Below are 21,440 nucleotides of genomic sequence, written 5' to 3'. Positions count from 1 at the left end.
AAGTCCTCCATTAGGTAGAGCTTGAGACATTGCCCATCCATACAAATTATTAGCATCATAATACATGAGGTATCTCTTCTTTTCGGGTTTATCATAATACACCAAGGACCCTCTCTTTTTCGTTTTACCATAATTTGGAGAAAACATATTGTTGGCTTCCACGTATCTCCTGGAACATACTTGTGACAATCCTCCTCTTTTACCCGCTTCTATCATCAAAATCATGTCCATATCATAGATTAAATCAAGTTTCTGTTTCGTTATTTTTAGCATTGCATCCCAAGCTAATCCCGGAGTAGTATAATAATGAACGGGATCTAATCCGTAAGATTTTTTATAGAGACAAACGTTTCTAAACGTTTCAAATACATCAGCCAATAACAATACATCGGTTTTAAGGTATAAATCATGATACTCTCCAAGGTTTTTTATATTAAATGTTTTCCAAATATTTTGGGTGTGTGCATAATCGTTATTAGAGATATGAGAGTTATTTAACTTATAAAAGGCTTCTTTCGGAGGAAGTTGTTTCTTTAAACTCCTCAAATGAATCCATATAATCATAAGGATATATGCCTTTTTGTGATAATAGTTTAAGTTCTTTTTCACCCGTTACATGCTTTGATAAACATGGAAAATCCGTAATATTTGATGCTAATGTGCTTAATGGTCTTGCTAAAAATTTAAACGAGTCAAGAAACCTGATACGAGTACTGGCGATTTTATTTTTTATTGTTTTTGTGATCATATCCTATTGGTACAGGAATTGTTTTTGTGAAAGAGATGTAGTCCTGATCCGTGGTAGGTATTGCTGAAATATAACCGTTTGTCTTTGCTAATTCTTTAATAAATAAATGTGCATCATAGCCAGCAAGGTTATGAAAGAAGATCGGAATGAAATTAGGTGTTTTACACGCAAGATTACAATCACCATGTGCGGGGCCTCTATATTTTCCGGTGACATGACAATGATCTCTAACCTTAATCGTCTTACCAACCTCCTCCTCATCAATTTCCTACTCATCAAATGTCTTTTCACAAATATGGCAGATAGTTGCTCACTCATATTCTGTTTCTTCTTCTTTTGTTAAAGGTATCATCAGTGTTTATTCTTATTATCCTCATTAATCGATTACAGTCCTCCTCTATGTGCTTTATAAACTTAGCCTCCGCATCTTCTCCTCTATAAGTTACTATTTTATCTAACCTACCGTCAATTGATAGGATATAATAACCAAAACCACACATAGTGTGCTTTTGATATTTCTTCGTGGCTGATTTGTTTGAACCTGAAGTGAGATCATCTACGGTTCGAGGATACACTCAATGTCGGCATATATCACGAATGGGTGTTTTATACCTTTGGCTAAATTTTTGAATTCTATCCGGGTACCTTCTTTCGGCGGTTTAACTACACAGGCAGGATGCTTGCTGCAGAGTTCGACGTGTTTTTCCATTCTTTCTGGAGTATAAAAGCAGTTAAGACATCGCCTACAGATGTATTTTTTACCGCGACTCTTTCTTACTTGTGTAGAAACTAATCTTTCAAAATTTTTGATGTATGCATGATGTGATTTTTCTTCTGAATGAAATAATAGAAGGTCAATAAATGGTTCACCCCATTTGTAGTTCTCGGAAATTTGAAGCACCTCAATTTTGTTGTCGGGTTTTAAACCAAATACATTAATAACTAAGTCATTCAGCTTTTCTAATTTCTGGATACCTTTGAATGTTAATGGATAATCTATACCATCATCATTTAACTCATTCCCAAACGGCTCATAATTTGATACCCTGTCAGCATTATCTTTAGCAGGATGTTTGTGAGCAATAACAGCCCATTTACCACACTTAAGATCATTATTTTTAACATTAATAACCGCCTTTTTATTTTGTATAACCTTCGGTAAAGGAATGTAAGAAGAACCCCTAAGAGGGTCTGATTTTATAACGCGTACATCGATGTAAAGTATTCTAACAATAGTAAATCCGCTACCCACAAGTACCCTTTCTACGTCTTGTTCTTGATTTATAAGGTCATTATAAATGCTCGTTGACAAGAAATTCTGGAGTGATAAGGTAAAGTAAGGCCTCGTAAACATATAAAAGCACTCTCTTTTAGCCTTTAATTTTTCATTACCCGATGCTTCATTACCCAACTTTTTCAATTCCAGCCATACTCCCATTTGAACTTTAATAGGACTTCTCATCTCAGCCAGAGTATTCTTTACATATCCTTCAACGCCGGGTTTGATTATTTAAAGCGCCTCGGCTACTGATTGTGGTTGTGGGGGTTTAAACTCAAAAACTTTTGTTTTAGTATAGTGTGGAATTATACCAGCAATGTCTCTAGTAGTGTATCCCCCCAAACAGCTTTTTATGTGCTTTTGGGATTTAAGATGTCTTGGAAAACTATTCTTCAAGTACCTCTTTTTATAAACAAGACAATATATTTTCTCTCGTTCAAGTGGGACCATCGTATGTAAAAGTTTAACCGTGTGTTTGAGTGATTTAAGATGAGTGGGATAGCTCCTCTTCAAGACTTTCTTATCACAAACGTGACAATATATTTAATATATTTGGAGGCCAGATTTGAAATGTGGTTTTCCCAGGAAAGATCATGGCAGATAGTGAGACCCAAAGGCTTGAGTGACAGAACTTCTTGGAGAGGATTATTCAGAAAGTGGATGGGAGGGTTATCCAGTCGGTCTTTTCGGAGAGACATCGTAAGAGTGTGAGATTTGTCAGGATTGAAAGACATGTTCCACTTGTTTGCCCAGTCTGTGATTTTACCCAGGTCTGCAGAGAGTGAGGAGGCTGCAGACTGCCGACCTGAGGGATGAGGAATGGAGCGACAGAGAGTAGAGTCATCAGCAAAGAGATAGAGAGGATTTTCAAGAGTCAGAGAGATCATTGATGAAGACCAGAAAAAGCACAGGGCCCAGAACACTGCCTTGGGGAACTCCAGCCTGAACAGGAAGAGGAGATGAGAGAAACCCATTCAGGACCACACGTTGACTACAACTAGAGAGGATGTCCGCCGGCCATGCGTGGAGATTTCCATGGATACCAAAGGAGGAGAGTTTGGTGAGCAGAGCGGGGTGCCAGACCGTATCGAAGGCACGTGATATGTCAAGGGAGACAGCTCTAATTTCATGTTTGGCATTGAGGACCTCCATCCATTGTTGAGAAAGCAGAAGCAGCATGTCCAGAGTAGAGTGACCAGGTCTGAAACCAAATTGATGATCAGAGATCAAGCCATTGGAGAAGAGGAAAGATTTCATATCCGAGGCAATGATGGATTCCATGACTTTGCTGATAATTGCGAGAAGGCTGATTGGTCTGTAGTTGCTAGGATCTGTTTTTGCACCTTTTTTGTGCAAAGTGTTATGGATTCGTCACTTCCGTTGTTGTGGTTTTCATCCACTGTAAACATTTTTGATTCCATGTACTATTATTGTTGTCGTTTAAGGGAGATAGAGATTACTATTTTCAAAAGGTAAAAAAGTTAATGTTTTAAATGAAACCGGAACCGGACGACGACGAAGAGGAAGAGGAGGAAGAGAAGGCAGAGCGAGTGAGTCGGACAAGAAGCCGAGCTGCTTCGAGGTCTGGAGCGAACGTTGACGAAAGAGGGTCACGAGTGAACTTCGGGTTTCCCGGGAAAGGGATTCCTGCGACAGAGTTGTTATCGCTGTGACAGATCCACCTGCGTGTCAGGTTTTGAGGTTGATTCCGACGAGGATCATCGGAGTGCCGTTACGCCACGAGAACGGGCCGTCGGCCATTTCGACACGCGCGCTTTGCGCATCGCTTAAGGTTTTTCACTTCGCTTCAACCATTCTCACCGCATCCAGACGTTAATTTGGTGTGTGTGTGTAACGTGGCTTTTGAGTGGGAAATCTGCGGTTCGCCGATTGACAGCCGTCAAACGTCCATACCTGAAGGTGTGATTTCCCCGTCGCTTCTCCAGGACACCTTCGCCCATCTTTGGCAGTGTAACTGTCAACCCAATGGGATTCTGGTCTCGATACGACATCGTACGGACGATCACTGGAGTGGATCGACTTTGGCTTGAAGCCGGGAAAGAGACATTGGGGATGTTCTTTTTGCTCACATGGAGCACAGTGAGTTATATTGTACGAACCTGATGGTACCATCGTAGGAAATATATATTGGTTGTACAATTGATCACTATTGTTGTTGTACTGTTATTCTTGTGTGATCTTAATACAATACTTGTTTGTTGGTAACAATTGGTGTGGTTTCACCATTGATCTTTGACATACAGAATAACACATCTTTCTGCCGTGACTCCTCTCGGGGCTCGGAGGTACACCGTGACCGGGGTTTGGGGAGGAGCACGTAACAGAAATTGGGGGCTCGTCTTTGCTGATTAAATTCCCTCAAATTCGTCCGGGATAGAATTCCCTAACATTCCCAAAATTCCCAAATTTTTCAAAAAAAAAAAAAACATTGAAATTTTTTGTGTGAAGGTTAACAGGTGTTAACTGATAGTCACCATAGTGTTTGATGCAGAAAAGTTTGCGGCGTCCCCTAATGAGTCACAGTTCCAAGCGTTAAAAAGATCGGAACTCTTGATATTGGCCAAATATTTTAACTTGGAGGTCCGAGTTAATATGAAGAAAGCAGAGATGCAGACATTGGTGGTAGAATCTCTGGTGGGACAAGGAGCATGGAAAGAGGTAGCCTTGGATTGGTTACCCGAGGAAAAAGAAAATGTGGAGCTCCGGAAAATGGAGATGCAACTGCAGAGCCAGGAAAGGTAAAAGCAGAGGAAAGGAGAGCTGAAAAAGAACTCGAGGAGAGAAGAGCAGAGGAAAGGAGAGCTGAAAAGGAACTCGAGGAAAGAAGAGCAGATCAGGAACGAGAACTCGAGGAGAGAAGAGCAGAGGAAAGAGCAGAGGAAAGGAGAGCCGAAAGGGAGTTAAAGGAACGTGACATGGAGTATCAGAAGGAACTTAAACTCAAGGAGCTGGAATTAATGGGAGAACAGAGAGAAGTAGTATCCATGCCGGCTAGTTCGACAACTAGTCAGAACACTTGGGATGTTGGTAGGCATGTGAGGCTGGTTCCACCCTTCAATGAAAAGGAGTTAGCCAAGTTTTTTTTTACACTTTGAGAAAGTGGCTCAAATGCTAAAATGGCCTGTGGGGTCCTGGACTATGTTAGTGCAAAGTGTTTTGGTGGGTAAAGCTCAAGATATCTATTCGTCTTTACCGATTGACCAATCTGCAGATTATGAGAAAGTGAAGAAAGCCATTCTCAAAGCCTATGAATTGGTCCCTGAAGCTTACCGGCAAAAATTCAGGAATGCCAGGAAGAGGGAAAGTGAGACCAATGTGGAGTTTGCCAGAATGAAGGAAACCATGTTTGATCGGTGGTGTGACTCGAAGGGGATTGGGAAAGACTTCAACCTGTTGCGACAATTGATCTTGGTGGAGGAATTCAAACAGTGTGTCCACACGGACATTAAAGTACATCTGGATGAAAAGAAAGTACCAGAGTTGTATGAGGCAGCAACCGTGGCAGATGACTATGCCTTGACACACAGGATGGGGTTCCACAAACCTAACTTCCCGCCTAGAGTTAGCCAGGGGAGTTATGGTAAATCAGGTGCGGAGAACAAATATTCATGGAGGCGGCCTCGAGATGACTATGGGGACAAATCTGATACCGCGATTTTTAGGGATCAGAAGACTACAGTTTCAAGACAGACTTATCTTCCGGGGGGCCCAAGGCAGACCTCGAGTTTTTCCTCCAGGCCTACTTGCGCTTTTTGCAAGAAACCTGGGCATTTGATGTCCCAATGTTACGCCCTGAAAAGGAAAAATCAGGAGCGGAGTCAGACTAGTACAACTCCGAATGCATTGGCCAATGCGAGAAATCGTCCCTGGAGGACAGTGCCTTGTGAAGGTTCCCATGCCAAAGTTACAGCATCTCAGAACGACCTGGTTCAAGAGGGTTACAAACCTTTTATTTCAGAGGGGTTTGTGTCACTGGATGGAGACTTAACGAACCAGAGACCTGTTAGGGTATTGAGGGACACAGGAGCACATCAATCTTTGATGCTTGAGGGCATTTTGCCATTGTCAGAGAAGACGGCAACTGGTGTTAGTGTTCTTTTACAGGGGGTTGGTGGCTATGTTAAAGCTCCACTTCATGTCATCCATTTGAAGTCTGATTTGGTGTCAGGATCGGTCACCGTAGGTTTACAAGCCACTCTTCCTGTAAAGGGAATCTCTTTTGTTATCGGGAATGATTTGGCCGGTGGTCGAGTTTCTGGTAATCCGATGTTTGTTGAAAAGCCTAGTATGGAAAATAACACCGCACAGTTAGAGCAGGAGATTCCAGGTATCTTTCCATCCTGTGCCGCGACTCGTGCTATGGGTAGGAAGCGCTCTGAAGAGAAGGAGAAGGTACTGACGTCACGCTTTGCACAGGCACTTATTGGCGAGTACCCTGAAACTAAGTGTCAGCACACACAAGTCATGGATGGAGGCAATGTTGGCAAGCTCTTTGTAGGTGGACTGAACTTTGACACAAGTGAAGATGTTCTGGACTCTATCTTTGGCAAATATGGACCACTCTTGGAAGTACTGCTGATAAAAGACAGGGAGACGCAAAAGTCGAGCGGGTTTGGCTTTGTCACGTTTGAAAACACAAAGGATGCCAAAGATGCAGAAAAGGATTTGAATGGCAAGGATTTGGATGGTCGGACCATAACAGTAGAGAAGGCAGGCCATGGGTGTTGAGGGGGCTACAGAGGAGGAAAACGTGGAGGTAGTTTCAGGGGTGGCTATGGCTCCCGGGGTGGGAGTAGTAGTTTTGGTGGCGGCCGCAGTCGTGATTACTATGGAGGCTCCCAGAAGCAGCAGCGCAGTTTTGGCAACTCTCGACGGGATGACTATTGCGGTGGTAGCCGAGATGGGGACCGCTACTCACGTGACTACAGCACCCGACTCTACAACTGTGATTACGATTTTTATGATCAAGAGAAGAGTTGGAAGCACTGAGTGCTCAGGAGCAGCCGAGCCAAGATTCCTACACGGATTAACCCGTGAACTCCACGTTCCTAAATGCGTCCATGCAGTGAATACGTCCAGGCCTCACCACCCAACCACCATGAAACCTGGCTCTCAGCTCGGCCTCCTTCAAAAAGTGCTATAGATTTGCTTTGCTTTGGATTTTTGATCACAACCCCTAACCTTCATTCAAAAAATGAAAAATAAAAACCAGAGGTTGATGAGATGGAGTTTGGCTTTGCAGGAGTTCAACTTGGAAATTGAGCATGTAAAGGGCATGGACAATGTCGTTGCTGATGCTTTGTCCAGAGTGAACTAACGTTGGAAATTTCTGTAGGTTGTTTGGAAGTTTTGTTGCTTTATTTTGGGGAATATTAATTATTGTTGCTCATGTGAATTGAAATTTGGGTGTGAGTTTTACTTTTGTTTGTTAAAAGAGTTTTTGCCTGCAAAAAAAGTTTTCACTATGTTCAAACTTTCTTTCTTGAGGGGGGGGGGGGGGTGGGGGGGAAGTGTTACAGATTAGTCACTTCCGTTGTTGTGGTTTTCATCCACTGTAAACATTTTTGATTCCATGTACTTTTGATATTTCTTCGTGGCTGATTTGTTTGAACCTGAAGTGAGATCATCTACGGTTCGAGGATACACTCGATGTCGGCATATATCACGAATGGGTGTTTTATACCTTTGGCTACATTTTTGAATTCTATCCGGGTACCTTCTTTCAGCGGTTTAACGACACAGGCAGGATGCTTGCTGCAGAGTTCGACGTGTTTTTCCATTCTTTCTAGAGTATAAAAGCAGTTAAGACATCGCCTACAGATGTATTTTTTACCGCGACTCTTTCTTACTTGTGTCAGGAAGGGCATCCGGCCATAAAAACATTGCCTCAAACAGGGAACCATGATTGTCATGGGGCCCGCAAGGCTAACCCCCCCCCCTCTAGCGGGGAAAATGGCCTTAAAACGATCATTCATTCATTCATTTGTACTATTATTGTTGTCGTTTCAGGGAGAGGGAGATGACTATTTTCAAAATGTAAAAAAGTTAATGTTTTAAATGAAACCGGAACCGGGCGATGACGAAGAGGAAGAGGAGGAAGAGAAGGCGGAGCGAGTGAGTCGGACAAGAAGCCGAGCTGCTTCGAGGTCTGGAGCGAACGTTGACGAACGAGGGTCACGAGTGAACTTCGGGTTTCCCGGGAAAGGGATTCCTGCGACAGAGTTGTTATCGCTGTGACAGATCCACCTGCGTGTCAGGTTTTGCGGTCGATTCCGACGAGAATCATCGGAGTGCCGTTACGTCACGAGAACGGGCCGTCGGCCATCTTGACTAGCGCACTTTGCGCATCGCTCAAGATTTTTCACTTCGCTTCAACCATTCTCACCGCATCCAGATGTTAATTTGGTGTGTGTGTGTGTAACGTGGCTTTTGAGTGGGAAATCTGCGGTTCGCTTGAGAGCCGTCAAACGTCCATACCTGAAGGTGTGATTTCCCCGTCGCTTCTCGAGGACACCTTCGCCCATCTTTGGCAGTGTAACTGTCAACCCAATGGGATTCTGGTCTCGATACGACATCGTACGGAAGATCACTGGAGTGGATCGACTTTGGCTTGAAGCCGGAATCAACTTTGGCTTGAAGCCGGGAAAGAGACATTGGGGATGTTCTTTTTGCTCACTTGGAGCACAGTGAGTTATATTGTACGAACCTGATGGTACCATCGTAGGAAATATATATTGGTTGTACAATTGATCACTATTGTTGTTGTACTGTTATTCTTGTGTGATCTTAATACAATACTTGTTTGTTGGTACCAATTGGTGTGGTTTCACCATTGATCTTTGACATACAGAATAACACATCTTTCTGCCGTGACTCCTCTCGGGGCTCGGAGGTACACCGTGACTGGGGTTTGGGGAGGAGCACATAACAAAAGCGGTGATGTTGGCTGATTTCCAAGCAGATGGCAGATGACCTTGAGCAAAAGAGAGGGTGAAGAGAACAGAGAGAGGGAGTGAAAGAGCATAAGAACAGGATTTTAGGACCCGTGGGCTGATGCCATCAGGTCCAGTTGCCGAATCAGAGTCGAGGGTTGACAGAAACTTTTCCACCTTGTCAGGAGGAAAGGACACAGAGTCCAGGAGCAGCTGGGTACGACTGGGTACAGAGAGGGATGGGTTTGGGACACAAGATTTAGAGGCAAACACAGAGTTGAGGCATTCAGCTTTTTCACGTGCGGAGTCAGCCGTGTAGCCGTTTGAGGTGAGGGAGGGGATGGAGGGGGAACAAACACCAGAAACAGATTTGACCAGACACCACCAGGATTTGGAAGAGGGAGACAGATAAGAGAGTTCGGTCTTGAGAACGGAGAGATATTGTTTCCTGGCTCACCTGAGGGTGGACACACTCTTGTTTTGGGCTTTGTGAAAGGAAATGAGATTTCCTTCCATTGGATTTGCTTTCCAGGAGACGAAGGCAAGTTGTTTCTGGGCAACAGCCTCACCACAAGATTCCGTGTACCATGGATGGGAGGAAGGGTATGACAACTGAAGACGAGATGGGATAAATCTGTGCATGAGAGAGAGCAATTTATTTTGGAAGAATTCCCAGGATGAGTTGATGTCAGAGGCGGTAGAGATGGGAGACCAGTCCAGATGATTGATGGCTGCTTGAAGACCGTGCCAGTTGGCTTGAGTGAAATGCCAGATTCGTCGACGCTGAGGAGGCTCTTTGAGAATGGTCAGAGAGATGTCCACTTTAACAAGCACGTGATCAGATGAGCCGATTGGAGCAGAAGAAGAGCAGCAGACATTTTCAGGGAAGTTAGTCATAATCAAGTCCAGAAGATAAGATGCTCCGTTGACTGAGATCCGGGTCAGGAAATTGACAGATTGTGTCAGTCCCAGTGAGTCGCAGAAGTCCTTTGCTGAGGAGCCATGGCTGGTGAGAGAGGGAACCCACACCCAGCCAACTGGCATGGTGACAATTGCAATCACCACATATGAGGAAGAGAGAGTTGGGATGGGTAGATAGAAGTTGGTCCATATTATCAGACAGTGAGATGTAGATGGAGTCATCACTGTTTGATGGACGGTCCAACACACATATGAACAAAAGGTGGGAGCGAAGGGGAAGCCGTAGCCACAGGTATTCCAGGGGTTGAGGTGGAGAGAGGGCAGTGCAGGGTGAGTGAGGAAGAGAGTTTTTTTTTTATAAAGATAGCAACCCCACCTCCAGGACAAGGCTCAGGTCTATCATGCCGGAGGAGGGAGTAACCTGGGAGAGATACCAAGGAATCAGAGACATCATGAAGGAGGAAAGTTTCTGTTAAGCAGATCACGTCTGGTTTGTCAGAAGCAACCTGTATGGAGAGATCAGTCAAGTTTGAGCGAAGGCCCCGGATGTTTGAGGTCCATACCGTTAATGAAGAGGAAGGGGGAGCATCGGATACAGAACAGGGGGGGGGGGGGGGTAGGGTAAGATGTGGAAGAGGAGGAAGTGGGAGGGAGAGCTGTTGAAGGTGTGTCAGAGATTTCAGAATAGCTTGGAGAAAGGGAAGGATGGGATGGACAAAAGGTTTGATGGTGATTGGGTGAGGCACAGTGAGGTGTTATTTGAGGAGGGGGAAGAGTGAGGCAGAAGGTTGGGGGAGATGAAGGTGAAACTTGGAAGGGGGAAGAAGCGGGGAGGACGCTTTGAGGAGGAGTGAGAGGGGAGTCTTGGAGGGGAGGGGCGAGGGAGAGTCTCAGAGGGGAGGGGTGTGGGGGGAGTTTAGGAGGGGAGGGGCAAGGGGGAAGATTTGAAAGGGATGGGTGATGAGGAATATTTGGAGGGGAGGGGCAAGGGGGAAGATTTGAAAGAGATGGGTGATGGGGAAGATTTGGAGGGGAGGGGCAAGGGGGTAGATTTGGAGGGGAGGGGTGATGGGGAAGTTTTGGAGGGGAGGGGTGATGGGGAAGTTTTGGAGGGGAGGGGTGATGGGGAAGATTTGGAGGGGAGGGGTGAGATTGGATTTTAGAAAGTGTACGATTAATGGGAAACGAACATTTATTGCAAAATGAGTTTCTTGTGACCTTCGAGTCAAAAATACGTTTGAGGACGCTGGAGGAGGGGTGGAGTGCAGGAGAGTTTCTGGAATGTAGAAAAGAGGAACTGCAAGAGATGGAAAAAAAATTTGGAATGAATAGATTTGGTGAGCAAGTCGAAAGCATCCTTTTATAGAAGAAGAAGAAAAAGGTGTTATAATATACGACAGAATACAGTTCTTCAGGGGAAAGTTTAAACATTCTTAAATTGAGCAGTGAAAACTATCTGGGGAAATCGAAAATGGAAATGGGGGTGAAACATGTGATCGAAGAACGAACGAACAAATAAGAACGACAAATAAACGAATAAGAACAACGAATAAGAACAGAGAAGGAAATATATATATATATATATATTTTTTTTGAGTTGAGATTTTAAACAAGGAAGTATGGGGTGAAAGACTGGGACAAAAACAGAGAACGAAAGTAATTGCAGCACAATCGACGGACCGCTGAGAGAAAAACAAAGCCTCAAGGTAGGACACGGTAGCCTACAAGGCCTCAAAATACGCGACACGAATTAACCGACGATTTTGTATACAGGTATGAAAAATTAACACTGAGCATCTTACTAAGGACACACTACAGGTACACACACTGAAAGATAGATACAGTTTCGACAAAAACATAATTGTGAAAAATTACTTAATTCACGTTCACAAACTTAGCAATACACCACTTTAATATACTATATTTCTTTAAAACTAAAACCAATTTTTTTTTAAATTATTATTTCTTATTTAAAGGACTAGTTTGTAATAGTTAGGGATGAGAGTTCCTATATGGAGGGTAACCGACCACATGACCCTCGGATTGCGTCGGGGGTCCATGCTTGTTCTCCATGGGGATTCACATTCACTGTCATAAATATTCACAAATGTTTACAAACTAGCAATACCAATATTCGCAAGATAAATTTTTAACCACATGGTTAAAAAATTGGTTGTTATAATTATTTAATTATTTTTAGAAATTCGAGAAAATCGGGAAAATCATGAAAATGTGAAAATTGTAAATTTTGAAAATCGTGAAATCGTAAAATTTGAAAATCATGAAAATTGAAAATTTTGAAAATCTATTTCTTTTTTTTTAAATCGTGAAATCTGAAAATTTGAAAATCATGAAAATGTGAAAATTGTAAATTTTGAAAATCTATTTTTTCTTTTTCGAAATTCGTGAAATCTGAAAAATAATTAATTAATTGGCCACTTCCGGTTTGTGGTGCATCACTTCCGGGTAGAGGTGAATTCGTTTCGGTTTTGGAGGCACTTCCTCATTATGAGCCAAATGTAGAATTTACACACTACTCCCGGGTTCTTTTTGAATGAATTTACGACTATAATTCAGCTTTTACTCGCGGCCGTAGAAGATCGACTACTATAATTCAGCTCTGCTTTTAATTGTGAAATGGGCCCAGCCAGCTGAGGCGGCCTCGACCGGCCTTGCCACCTAGCCTATAACCTTCCCGGGGCCCGTCCCGACATTTTTGGTTCTTTTTGAATGAATTTACTACTATAATTCATCTTTTACTCGTGGCCGTAGAAGATTGACTACTATAATTCAGCTCAGCTTTTAATTGCGAAATGGGCCCAGCCCGGCTGAGGCGGCCTCGACCGGCCTCACCACCGAGCCTATAACCTTCCCGGGGCCCGTCCCAACATTTTTGGTTCTTTTTGAATGAATTTACTACTATAATTCAGCTTTTACTCGTGGCCGTAGAAGATTAACTACTATAATTTCGCTCAGCTTTTAATTGCGAAATGGGCCCAGCCCAGCCGAGCCGGCCTCGCCACCTAGCCTAAAATCTTCCCGGGGCCCGTCCCGACATTCTTTGTTTCAGAGGTTTCCTCCTATCTTTCACCGTTCAGGAGATTAGCGCATGCAGACAAACAAACAAACAAACAAACAAAAACTTTCTTTTATATACAGTATATAGAAGATTACAATTAACTATTACAGGCAACAAAAGTTTTTTTGCATCTATCATAAAGGTTTGTATAAGGGTAAAAAAAAATTATGTTTGCATACCAAGCAGGCTCGAGCCTCATTGCAGGAAATGTTGGCATCCAGCAGTGTGGTCAAAGCTTCAAATATACTCTTGTGTTTGTGCATAATCAAGCTGAATGAGGTTAGAGCAGCTTCAGATCGCAACTTGTTTGGAAGGCATCCTGGTAAAGTATCATCGTTCAAGTACACCACATCTCATTTGGTCATCTTTGACAGAAGAGAATTCAAGGTCAAAATACTTTGCCTAAACACAACTTATAAAGAATTACCTTCCTGCTTATTTAGCATTTAATCAGCATATATTGATTCTGGTCAGGAATTGTGGAAAATGAATGAAAATAACATGCAAAATAGAAAAGTCTGCATCATGCAAAAGGTTGGTCTCGGTGTTGTGTTGCCCTGTCATTTAGCACTCAGATGGTTTTGTTACTGTAAAGTACCGGCTTGATAACTAACTGTCATTTTGCTTGCGGACACAGGGCATGGCTATAATGATGTTATTGCATTTTCTTTCAGGTGTGCTTTTCCAGCCAACCATTCAGTCAATTTACCTCACACCGCGTTTGCTAGTTTCTCTGTATCTGTTGCTCGTGAAAATTATAACTGTATTGCGAATAGTGGTATATCATGTCATTCAGTGAGTGCAGAGGTTATCGTTTTGCTATCCTTTTGTTCTTGTTAAAATTTGCATGGTGATTATAGCCATGATGTGCAAGAAAATTGGTGTCAACACAACAGCTAAAGGGTGATTAGTCTCAGATAAAGATGCCTAGTCAGAGAAATGGACTAGGAGAAGGAGGTTGGGATCATGGCAACATGCTGACAAGGCCAGTAGGTAGAAATGCATTCATGTTTGGATTGCTCCTCTCCTCTAGCTTTGGTGCTGATGTGCCATGGGGCATTTAAGCACAATCATGGATGCCACAGAAATCTGCCCTTGGGTGGACAGTGTACAACAACAACAACAACAACAACAACAACAACAGGCATTTTACAGTCCATTTTCCCTGCAAGAGCGGGGGTTAGCCTTGCGGTCCCCATGACAATCTTCTCCATTTTGCCCTATTTTCTGCATCTCCCCTTGTTAACCCCCTTGCCCGCATTTCTTCTTCGACCATCTTTAGCCAAGTCTTTCTCGGTCTTCCCCGTCCTCTACTTCCTTCTAAATTCATTTCCATCACTCTTCTCAACCAATCACTTTCATCCTTCCTCAACACATGACAAAACCATCTCAACCTGTTTCTCTTCACAGCATCCATCACAGGTTCCATTCCCATCATCTTTCGCAATTCATCATTTGTCTTCCTCTCTCTCAACGATACTCCACACATCCACCGAACCATTCGCATTTCCACCCTTTCCAGCCTTCGTGGCTGCTCTACATTCATTACCCATGTCTCGCTCCCATAAATCATAACTACAGGAAATGTACAAAAGGAGATGGAAACATGGTGGTGGAATGTTAATGTTGATGAAGTGAATAAATGTTGTTGATGTTGAAGAGGATTGCATATAAGTGGAGAAAGAGTAAGGAATGAGAAAGTGAGGATAGAAAGAAATACAAGTGTTCAAGGAATTAAGCTCAGAAAGAAGTAGCTAAATCAAAAAATATAGAACATAGAAAAAATATAGAACACTAGCTGAATGCACCTGGCGTTGCCCGGGTTCTTCTTGAATGAATTTAATCTTCTGCACATAGGTCTGACACGAGCCCAGTATCAGTTAGTGCTCAACGATTCCTTGTTCTTTCTTCTGTTGGGCCCCGCAAGAGAGAATTTTGAAAGCATGTGTTGCAATCAGTCAGATATTCCTATTAAGTGCATAAGTTGTACTTCAAGAGAATTTTGAAAGAAAAAGAAGATTTATTGCGAAATGGGCCCAGCCTGGCCGAGGCGGCCTCGACCGGCCTCGCCACCTAGCCACCTAGCCTATAACCTTCCCGGGGCTCGTCCCGACATTTTTTGTTTCAGAGGTTTCCTCCTATCTTTCAACGTTCAGGAGATTAGCGCATGCAGACAAACAAACAAACAAAGAAAAACTTTCTTCGATATATATACAGTCACGTGGAAAAGTAAGTACACCCCATGTAAAGTTTTGACTTTTTCAACATATTTCAACATACAGCTATTTGATCTTCATTTCAACAATATTGATAGATAAAGGTGATATAATATAACAAATATCATGAAACATTTACATTTTGTAGTCCATTGTATAATTTAAATAAACATAAATGCAAATTTCTCATGTGGAAAAAGTAAGTACACCCCAACATTTATCACTACTTCAAACACCTAAAATTAGAATCAGGTGCACCAGCTCAGGTGCAAATGATTAGAACATCATCAGAGAGGATCTGGGAGGAACCTGTCTTATTTAAACCTCAGACATTTAGTTTGGTTTGCTCTTTGTTGTTGAAGTGTGCGGCGTCACCATGCCTAGATCAAAAGAGCTCTCTGAGGCTTTCAGAAAGAAGGTTATAGATGCCTACGAGTCTGGGAAGGGATTTAAAAAGATCTCCAAACAATTTGAAATCAATCATTCGACTGTCCGGAAGATCATCTACAAGTGGAGAAGATGCCAAACAACTGCCAACTTGTTCAGGCCAGGCCGCCCCAGCAAGCTCAGCCCGAGAGCAGACCGCAAGATGCTGAAAGAAGTCTCTAAGAACCCCAGAATGTCATCACGGGACCTACAGGTAGCTCTTGCCACTGTTGATGTCAAAGTGCTCGAGTCAACCATTAGAAAGAGGCTGCACAAATTTCATCTATACACAAAGAATTAAGTTAAGCACCCCCCCCCCGTTTTTTTACAACCTCGCACATTACAAGTTTGTTGTCGTCAAAACAGTGTAATATACCCATGATATTGCTATATTTTCTGGAGAAGTGATATTATGGTCACATAAAAACATAACAATCATGCCGTTTTCAATATTTTATTCTGAATAATTTAAGGTGAAATTTTTTGGGAATTTTAGGCATATTTTCACCTCAATTTAAGTATGGAGCTATAGGTCCATCACGGACAGTGTGGATGACGTTTATGTTTTCTAACGTACAGTCATTGTTCTGAGAAGACCTCTAGCGATCTTTGCGTCAATAACGTGTGTAGGACCCACGTGATCGGATCACTGACTCAACCCTACGTCTCATAGACCCTGTAAGCCGTCGTATGCGTTGCTGTGGCAGGTTGTTCCATTCCCGATGTAATGCACGTTCCAATTCATCCAGATTGGCTATTGGAGGGACCATCTTCGCAATTTGTCGTCCCAACATGTCCCAAACGTGCTCGAGGGGGTTCAACCTGCCACAGCAACGCATACGACGGCTTACAGGGTCTATGAGACGTAGGGTTGAGTCAGTGATCCGATCACGTGGGTCCTACACACGTTATTGACGCAAAGATCGCTAGAGGTCTTCTCAGAACAATGACTGTACGTTAGAAAACATAAACGTCATCCACACTGTCCGTGATGGACCTATAGCTCCATACTTAAATTGAGGTGAAAATATGCCTAAAATTCCCAAAAAATTTCACCTTAAATTATTCAGAATAAAATATTGAAAACGGCATGATTGTTATGTTTTTATGTGACCATAATATCACTTCTCCAGAAAATATAGCAATATCATGGGTATATTACACTGTTTTGACGACAACAAACTTGTAATGTGCGAGGTTGTAAAAAAACGGGGGGGGTGCTTAACTTAATTCTTTGTGTATACATGGGAGGTGTGCCAGGAGGAAACCTTTGCTGTCCAGAAAGAACATCAGGGCAAGACAAAAGTTTGTCAATGAACACCGAGGCAAAGACCAGCACTTCTGGAACAATGTGCTCTGGACAAATGAGTCAAAGGTAGAGCTATTTGGCCACAGTACCAGAAGACATGTTTGGTGAAAACCAAAGACAGCATTTGACCACAATAACCTGATACCAACTGTAAAGCATGGTGGTGGAAATATTATGGTTTGGGGCAGCTTTGCTGCATCAGGGCCTGGGCAGCTCACCATCATAGAATCCACGATGAATTCTTCATTGTCCCAGAGGGTGCTTGAGGATAATGTGAGGCCATCTTTCGGAGAGTTGAAGCTCAACTGAAGGTGGACCTTGCAACATGACAATGACCCTAAACATACCAGTAAATCCACCAAGGAATGCTCTAAAGAAAGAAATGGAGGGTTCTGGAATGGCCAAGTCAAAGCCCGGATCTAAATCCCATTGAGATGTTGTGGGGGGATTTGAAACGAGCTGTGCATGCAAGATGGGTTGGGTGTTGGGCTAGTGTTGGGTGTTGGGCTAGCAACAAATTAAATGGGGCAACAAATCCTGGTGTTGGGCTAGCGGCTAGGGTGCCGGCTTAGGATCCTAGGATCCTGGGTTCGAATCCCAGTAGATCGCTGAATTAACGCCAGGGGGGTTGACTCAGCCTGTCATCCTTCCGAGGTCGGCTAATTGAGTACCAGTTCACTGGTAATTCCCTGGTTGTCGTTAAAGGCGGCAAAAAGGGTTGGCGTCAGGAAGGGCATCCGGCCGTAAAACATTGCTTCAAAAAGGGGACGGAAAAACAACAACAACCACGGTTCCCGAAAAAGGCCAACCCCCGCTTTGCGGGGAAAAATGGCCTCTAAAGGTGTTTTTTTTTTTTTTTTTGTGCATGCAAGAAACTCCTCAAACATCGAACAGCTGAAATAATTCTGCATGGAGGAGTGCGCAAAAATTTCTCCCAGTCGATGTCAGAGACTGGTAGACAGTTATAAGAAACGCCTACTTGAGGTTGTTTCTGCCAAAGGGGGCAATACCACCTATAAGAGCTAAGGGTGTACTTACTTTTTCCACAAGCGAAATTTGCATTTATGTTTATTTAAATTATGCAATGGACTACAAAATGTAAATGTTTCATGATATTTGTTATATTATATCACCTTTATCTGTCAATATTGTTGAAATGAAGATCAAATAGCTGTATGTTGAAATATGTTGAAAAAGTCAAAACTTTACATGGGGTGTACTTACTTTTTCACGTGACTGTATATACTAGCCGGAAGCACCCGGCGTTGCCCGGGTTCTTTTTGAATGAATTTAATACTACAATTCAGCTTTTACTCGCGGCTGTAGAAGATTGACTACTATAATTCAGCTCAGCGTTTAATTGCGAAATGGGCCCAGACCGGCCGTGGCGGCCTCAACCGGCCCCGCAACCTAGCCTATAACCTTTCTGGGGTCCGTCCCGACATTTTTAGTTCTTTTTGAATGAATTTACTACTATAATTCAGCTTTTAATCGCGGCCGTAGAAGATTGACTACTATAATTCAGCTCAGCTTTTAATTGCGAAATGGGCCCAGCCCGGCCGAGCCGGCCTCGACCGGCCTCGCCACCTAGCCTATAACCTTCCCGGGGCCCGTGCCGACATTTTTTGTTTCAGAGGTTTCCTCCTATCTTTCACCGTTCAGGAGATTAGCGCGTGCAGACAAACAAACAAACAAACAAAAACTTTCTTTTATACAGACTTGGCATTTAATATGGAATTTTTTTTTTTCCTTGACTTGGGTTTACTTTCTTTACTCAGGATGTCAATCTGGTGAGTTTCTTTTACACTTTGGTGATTTATTTGTTAAAAGAACCATGTCACTGATTGTCTGTCGCAGCAAAAAGTCAACAACAGGATTATATCACAGGTGACGTGGCAAAATGTACGGACAGGTGCATTTGACGATTGGCTTCACAGTCGGGTATACAAGGGTTGTTGCGTTCTGTATTATTGGAAAACAAATGCTGCATGTCTCCAAAAGTCATTGCCGCTTCCTCTGGAGATGGTCCGTCAACTCGACAATGCTATTTGTCATGGAGTGGTGGCTTTACGAAATTACGGCATGAAAGAACGTGCCATTGCTCGGCAGTATGGCATCACTCAAGGTCAGGTGTCAAAAATCCTGAAACGAAATGCTCAGAGGGGTGTCCCTACTCCAATACCGAGGCCAGGACGTCCCCGCAGAACCACAAGAAGGGATGATCGCCAGCTGCACCGGTTAGTCTGCAATGGCCGTACCAAGTCAGCTAATCGGCTTAGGGCTAAGTGGCAGCAACTGACAAATGTGCCTGTATCCAGAAGGCTAGTCAACCAACGACTGGTTCAAGCAGGCTATCGTGCCAGGCGTCCCCTGAGAAAGTCACGCCTGACCAGACAACACCGCCAGCGCCGATTGCAGTGGGCCAGAGAGCACCGTCAATGGCAGCCAGGACACTGGAATCACGTGATCTTCAGTGACGAGTCTAGATTTCTGGTTTATCGTCAAGATGGCCGCGTCCGAGTGCGCAGACAAGTGCATGGAACCTACAACAAAGATTGTATAGTGCCAAGAGTCCAAGCTGGAGGTGGTGGGGTGACCGTTTGGGCTGCTTTTCATGCAGGGGGCAAAACTGACCTGGTTGTTCTGAATGGAAACCTGAACCAGTTCAAGTACAGGGCCATTCTGGAAGAAACATTGCTTCCATTTGCTCGTGCAGCCTTTCGAGGAAACTTTGTCTTCCAAGATGACAATGCACGGCCTCATCGTGCTCGCATGATCCAACACTTTCTTGCTGACTGTGGTGTAGAGCATATGGAGTGGCCTGCCATGTCCCCGGATATAAATCCGATAGAGAACCTGTGGGCAGAATTACCGCATCAAATCGACCACTTGGACCAGCAGCCGACCTCTGTGCGTGAATTGCAGCAGGCTATTGTCACTGCACGGCAAGCGATTCCTGTCCAAACCTTGGCAAATCTCGTGAACAGCATGCCTCAACGTGTACCTGCTCTCCTGAATGCTCGTGGGGGTTACACGAAGTACTGAACTGTAATTTTACTGTCCGTAATCCCATTCGTAATTTAGCTTTTGTTTTTGTTAAAAAAAAATTGGGCTAATGTGCAAAATAAAGAGATACTTCTGGAAAACGTACAGAAGTTTAACACAGTCCTGTCCATGAATTGAGTTCGATATCAGTTTACATCACTCTCAAGGATCAATTTATTTGTTTCGAAATGTCAAATGTGGATTATGTTTCTTTTAAAGGTCACATTAACAAAATCTAGAATAATTTCAACATAATTCCAATGAACTTTTGGTTCTAAGACATCTTGAAAAGTAAGTTCACCCCCACAAAAAAAATATTCCATATTAAATGCCAAGTCTGTATATATAGAAGAAGAAGAAGAAGAAGATAACGATTGGGGGGAAAGTTTGAACATTGCAGAAGGAAGAAACAAGGTATTCAGTATAGGTAGACAGATGACGTAGGAAAGACAGGATGTTCTAGGAATAGTAGTTTGAAGAGAAAGGATGGAAGGGCTATGGTTAGAAAAGAGAAAGTTGAGAAAGAATGGAAAGACTACTTCCAAAAGTTGTTGAATGAGGAGGATAATGAATGGGATAAGGAGGTGGAGAACAGGAAAGTAGGAGTGGAGGAGGTAAAATCTGAGGAAGAGATTAGGCCAGCTACTAAGAAATTTAAAAAAGGTAAAGTCGCAGGAACAAATGGTATTGTAGTTGAGATGGTGGAGGCAGCAGGAGAGTTGGGAGTAAAGTGGATGACTAACTTGTGTAGTATACAACAACAACAACATGCATTTTAAAGGCCATTTTCCCTGCTAGAGCGGGGGTTAGCCTTGCGGTCCCCATGACAATCTTCTCCATTTTGCCCTATTTTCTGCATCTCTCCTTGTTAACCCCCTTGCCCGCATTTCTTCTTCCACCATCTTTAGCCAAGTCTTTCTCGGTCTTCCCCGTCCTCTGCTTCCTTCTACATTCATTTCCATCACTCTTCTCAACCAGTCACTTTCATCCTTCCTCAACACATGACCAAACCATCTCAACCTGTTCCTCTTCACAGCATCAATCATAGGCTCTATTCCCATCATCTTTCGCAATTCATCATTTGTCTTCCTCTCTCTCAACGATACTCCACACATCCACCGAACCATTCGCATTTCCACCCTTTCCAACCTTCGTTGCTGCTCTACGTTCATTACCCATGTCTCGCTCACATAAATCATAACACTTCTCACACATGCAGCATACACCTTTCTCTTCAGCTTCAACGACACTCCCCTCATCATCAGCACGCCACTCAGTTCCCAATCTTCTTCCATGCACATCTCACTCGAGCAACCGTTGCCGAGTCTGATCCACCTTCTCCATTCAGCATGTCTCCGAGGTAGCAAAATGTTTTCACACCTTCGAGCTTCACGCCGTCTCCAAGATCCAACTCAACATTTCCTCCATCTGCAGCTCCATCTGTGCACATCTTACATTTGAATG

At 43.3% G+C, this 21,440-nt stretch overlaps 1 protein-coding gene across 1 annotated transcript in view; it reads right to left on the bottom strand.

Moving 5' to 3' along the window:
* Positions 1–21,440, bottom strand: part of LOC137426526 (sister chromatid cohesion protein PDS5 homolog B) — a 253,471-nt gene that overhangs the window by 124,622 nt on the left and 107,409 nt on the right. Inside the window, exon 16 of the mRNA XM_078774894.1 lies at positions 13,160–13,299. Within this exon, the coding sequence (XP_078631020.1) occupies positions 13,160–13,299 (140 nt within the window). The remainder of the gene's footprint in view (positions 1–13,159; positions 13,300–21,440) is intronic.

This window comes from Myxine glutinosa, chromosome 1 (genome assembly GCF_964187855.1).
Source record: "Myxine glutinosa chromosome 1, kmMyxGlut1.1, whole genome shotgun sequence".
Classification (NCBI taxonomy): Eukaryota; Metazoa; Chordata; class Myxini; order Myxiniformes; family Myxinidae; genus Myxine; species Myxine glutinosa.
This window is presented reverse-complemented; position numbering and strand designations above follow the sequence as displayed.